Source organism: Meleagris gallopavo, chromosome 3 (assembly GCF_000146605.3).
Source record: "Meleagris gallopavo isolate NT-WF06-2002-E0010 breed Aviagen turkey brand Nicholas breeding stock chromosome 3, Turkey_5.1, whole genome shotgun sequence".
NCBI lineage: Eukaryota > Metazoa > Chordata > Aves > Galliformes > Phasianidae > Meleagris > Meleagris gallopavo.
Window position 1 is genome coordinate 31,863,063 of NC_015013.2, and position 5,140 is coordinate 31,868,202.

Below are 5,140 nucleotides of genomic sequence, written 5' to 3' on the forward strand. Positions count from 1 at the left end.
GAAGAAGAAATCACATAGAAAATTGGAGATCAACAGACATCCAGAAATTCATAAAAAAATTTTTGAATTGAAGCAGTTAAAAAAATTCTGCCACTGTGAATCACTGATCATTAAAAGGTTTAAAAATGTGACCTATCAAACCAAAATCCTCATAATGGGTATTACTGCAAAGGTTTCTGTTCTCCTACCAAAGAAATAAAAATTTGAATAGGTTCTCCCACATCAAATATATATGAACTTACAAGCCACACGCACCACTACTACAGGTTGACTTCCTCTTGGAAAATTAAGCACACAAAAGGAAGATAAAGGGGCAATAGATGAAAGCAGAATTATAACTTCACATTACAAAACGTGAGATTTCCACATATTTCAGTCATGTTTGATTAGTTATGTTACCTAATTCCAATGTTCTGTAACTTGCCCCAGATAAACTTTCGGTAGTAGAAAAGCATGTTTTTCTGGAACATGGTCTCGGTGATATAGAAAAATGATTTGAGCAACTCGATAACATAGGAATCCATCAGCCAGTATAGGAATTTTGCCAAAATTTCTTCACGGTAACAATGTTCATAGGCAGGAACAGAATGATTACCTTCAATAAATAATTCAAATGTAGTTAATGTAGTCATAGTAAAGATCAACTTTCCATATTAGTAAAAAACCAGAAACAAACAAAATAAACAGAACAACCCATACATACAATCTCTTCTTAGCATGAGGTCAGTGAAAAGGGAAAAAAAACAAACAATTCCACAGATGCAGCTCAAAATTTTCATTGGTATTAAGTAATTATAAATCGTTGCAACTTTCCAATAACATGTTTCTAATTAAAGTAGAATTTAGCAAAATGCAGCTGGATTATTTAAAGAGACTCCACAAAAACGTTTATTAGCTGCTCAGCACAAATCACAGTTGTTGCACAAACTTTGACACGAGAGATGAAGTTTTAAACTGAAACTTATAAAATGGAAATCAGTTGCTAGTTCTCTGCCCTGCTTGGGTTGTGTGCTCTTTGGGGCAGAGACACTTTCATGTCTAAAAAAAATACTGCCATAAAGAGATGAAAGGATTCACTTGAATAGAAGCTAGAGAACATTACTGAAAAATGCAGCAGCTGTGAGAAGATTCTTTAAATGAAAAATCGTAATACACAGGCCACCAGATACACAGATTAAATCAGCACATTAAGTAGCTGTCCTGGAACAAGATGATTAGTTTTTGACATTTTGACATCATATGTCAATTTTCTGAATTGTAGTCATGATTTACAAGAAACCACTGCTACTTCTTTTGGGGAGAAAAACACCTACAGTGTAGCAAAGCAATTAAATGCAAGTTTAAACTTCAGGCACAAGGGATTCGTTTCAGAGAAAATGAAATTAAGTTGACGTGTTGCTTTTCCTGGATTCAGGCTATTATTCTTTTCAGAAGTAAGACATTACAAGTGATTAGGAACCAAATGTGTTTTTACAATAAAAACCCTTTGAAATATTTAATTCTTCAATATTTTTAAAACCACGGTTTTGAGCCAAAGTTTTAAAATGATTAATCAATACATTTGCTAGAATTAACAGCTTCTTATGGAAGTGTACCTCCCCTATTTTTGACATCAGATCTCAAATATCAGAGCACCTACTTTCCTCCTACACTTCAGGGAACCTGTAGAAATTTCAGAACCCTACTGCACTTTTTAAAAAGGAATGCCATTTTCAACTCACGTTACTGTAGGATCCCAGTATAGTACTAGGTAAGAATGCTGCAAGCATACTGGTTATAGTATATTCCACATTCTGTAGGTGGAGAATGGAATCACAGAACAATTACAACATGTGAGATTCTACGGCAGTTAACCACAGAACCACAGGTTCAGCCAAGAACAATGCCCAAGGGTAATGCCTTTAGAGAGGCTACTTCAGAGAAGTAAGATTTGCCTCTCTTCACCTGAGAAGATCATTGAGAAGAGGGATTCCCAGAGAATTCAAAGCAATCAGCTGGCTGCCCTGCCCATACCACTGGGATGACCTCTGCACTGCCAATCACCCAGCCCCAAATCCTGCTCAGTAAGGATCTCGCATTCCCAAAGAAGAGCTCTAGAAAGGTAATGGATGGAGGGCAGCTCCTGCATTGCACAGATCCCTTACTGATGTCTTTTTCACAGGGTAGATGTGAGGGGGAAAAATCCCATGGAATGACTGCATACACATGTCCTGATTTGGCTTTAGTTCTTTCTGATGGTTTACGGCAACCCAAAAGACTACACTTACTCCTTACGTGCTTTGGTCACAGATGTTGGCAATCTGGGGAGCAAGAGCAGAAGGCAATGTGTTTTGTTGGAAGGCCTGGGTCCTGAATTCAAGTTTCTGCATAAAACCTTAATCCCATTAAACACAAAAAGTGTCAATAAAGATGCACAGAGGAAGAGAGATCTAAGAACTCTCCCCAACATCGACTACAATCACTACCATGTTTCCTCTCTCAACTCCTGTTGTTACCAACAAACCACCAACTCCAAGCCCATACTGAGTGCCCCTTCCTCCCCTCCTTAAGCCTGACCACCACCCATCTGACGCCCTTGGTTTTGCAATACAAGTACCTTTGGCCAGACGAAGCCATACGCAGTCATTCACTCTCATCTTCCACATCAGCTGCTGCAATGAAAGCTTAGCATACTTCCCCATGGAAATGAATGCTTTCACGTTTTTAAAGAACCGGCATTTGTTATGGCTTGAACCCCACAGCTCGGCAGGAATCACCCGCTCCAGGCACTCCCTCACAAAGCCATACACCTGCCAGTGGCTGCTGTGCTGCCTGAGCAGCTCCCTGAGGAGCGGATCACTCCCCTCTGCAAGGTGCTGCTCCTCTCTCTCTGTCTGCCCACACAATGGCATTGAGGGAGGAGTGTAGAAGCTGTTCGGTGCAGTACCCTCAGTGGTCTCTTCCCCATGTTCTGTGTGCTTGTGAACCTTTGCTTCCCCAGGCAGAGCTGCCTGCAAGGTCAGCTCCGTTTTTTTCAAACATGCTTCAGAAAGCAAAACAGGGCAATTTTTTCTCAAGAAAACTAAATAAGGGCACTTCTCGTGGTTTTTTAACAGCTTCTGAAATATCTCTCTCATTTGCCAGTAGCGTTTGGGCAACCTCTTCTTTCTCCACTTTTGCTGTTTTAGGCTTTGGTTCTGCTTTTCCTTTAATGGGTTTTGGCTTAAAAATATAGTTTCTATAAGCTGCCTTCCACCTGCCTGACAACCCTGCAGGCGGCTCAGTATGAACGATTTAGGAAAATATTCTTGGTAACTACGGGAATACAGAAGAAATTTCTTCTCAAAGTACACTGCAGAGCGCAAGAATGTATTTGGTAACTGCTTTGCCAAATGAGCTGGGGGATTTTCCTGCTTTCTGTCCCCCGAAGAAGCACTTTCCATTGGTTCAGTTTGTACAGAATTCAACCCAGGTTTATGGGTTGGATTTATATGCCTCTCTATACCCCTTCTATTGGGTTTACAGATTGGGTTTATATACATCTCTATGCCCCTTTTATTGGATTCTGCTCGTTTTTCTGCACCGGTCTTTATGTGTTTGTTACCCTGAACTCCTCTTGGAAAAGAGCTTTTGTCTGCTACAGGCCTCTTCCCAGGGTGAGATCTGTGAACTACAGAAGGACCAGACATCTCACTGTAACTTCTTTCAGAAACGTAACGTTCTTTAATAAGACCTACAGCACGTGGTGCTACATGCCAAACTCCATGCCTCCGGGAGCTACTTCGATTTACATCAGGAACGATACTACAAGCCTGTTCCTCTCTCTCCATTACTTTCACTCTCTTAGCTGTGGTTTCAACCTGTTCTCCATCACGCTTCCTTTTTAAAGATGGTGTTCTAGCTGGCAAACATAAACTGGAGCAGTTCTGTTTTTCCAGATGTGCAGTAACTGTGCTGATCCGCATGCCTGCTTGAAAGTTCACTTTTGCAGAAGACTGGTAACCAGACCTTGGGCTTTGTATCCTATGGGTCCTTCTTTTTCTTCTGCTGGAGACACGACCTTGACGTCTCGGCCCGCACTTCCACCACTGTGACTTGGAAAGATAGTGCCTATGAAACACAAGTCTTTTTCGCACATAGTTAAGCAAGTTATTATGTTTAAACCTTGAATATCGTCGTCTAACGAACCCTGGGGACGGCCCTATGTTACGCGAAATAAGTTCATAAATTGGTTGCCCGCAGACCTGGTAACAGTTACTTGGGGGAACCAGCATGAAGAGTGCACAGTGCTCCAGCAGGTACATCATCACATCGTCCCCTATCCTGCTCAGCAGTATCTCCCAGAGGCCACTGATGCGAATCGTTTCTGTTACAGTATTGGGCAGATAGCTGTATATGCACGAAGATGGCAAAATCCTGAAGTGACAACTGTTTTCATCCAGCAAGGAGTATCCATACGCAAGGATGTTCTTCTTTTTCTTTTCACATAGTCTCTGAACGATTCTTGTGATGACTTCGCTCTGACTGGATAACTGAACAAAGACAGAAAAAGGGAGAACAGATTTTTTAATCAACAGCTTTTCCACAAATAACACATGGCCTAAGGAAGCAGACACGGCAGCTAGACACCCAGGCCTAGACTTCAGCCTTACATTACGCCTTTACAAAGCTGTATAACCATTCACAAGTGCTACGCCAGACTTGCGTGCGCACTGCAAGATGTTTACACTCAGCAACCTGAGCCGCCTGCCTTACGGAAGCCTGTTCGGTGCTGCCCTTTTGATCCTGCTCCTCATGCCCAGGAAGCACCCTATGCCTCTCCTCCCCACCCCGACTTCCAACTCCGGGCCTCCAGGTCACCGTGCCCCAGAAGGCGCTGGCGCAGGCTGCGCCACCGGAGAACTCAATGTTTCTCGAGGCCTCCATTTCCTTTTGCGTAAAATAAAGGAGTTTTAACAAACTTAAAAGCCGCTCAGTAAGCTCGCACAGCTCGTTTCGCGCGGCGTAGCTCTGCTTTCCCCCACCCCTCTCACAGGGGAAGGTGGTACTTCCCTCCCACTCGCTCTAACCAGCCACGCTCGCTCGTCGCACCAGACGAGCCCCCGAGCCCCAGACATGCAAATCTTTGACCCCACCGCCGCCCGCCCGCCTTCAGCGCTTC

At 43.0% G+C, this 5,140-nt stretch overlaps 1 protein-coding gene across 1 annotated transcript in view; it reads right to left on the reverse strand.

Annotated features, from left to right (window-relative positions):
• The window catches only part of TERT (telomerase reverse transcriptase), a 33,546-nt gene extending 28,641 nt beyond the window's left edge, over positions 1 to 4,905 (reverse strand). The window contains exons 1-3 of the mRNA XM_031552721.1: positions 4,730 to 4,905; positions 2,597 to 4,638; positions 400 to 595 (exon numbers count right to left, since the gene is read on the reverse strand). Coding sequence (XP_031408581.1) covers positions 400 to 595; positions 2,597 to 4,638; positions 4,730 to 4,905 — 2,414 coding nt within the window. The remainder of the gene's footprint in view (positions 1 to 399; positions 596 to 2,596; positions 4,639 to 4,729) is intronic.
• Positions 4,906 to 5,140: the final 235 nt, after the last annotated feature.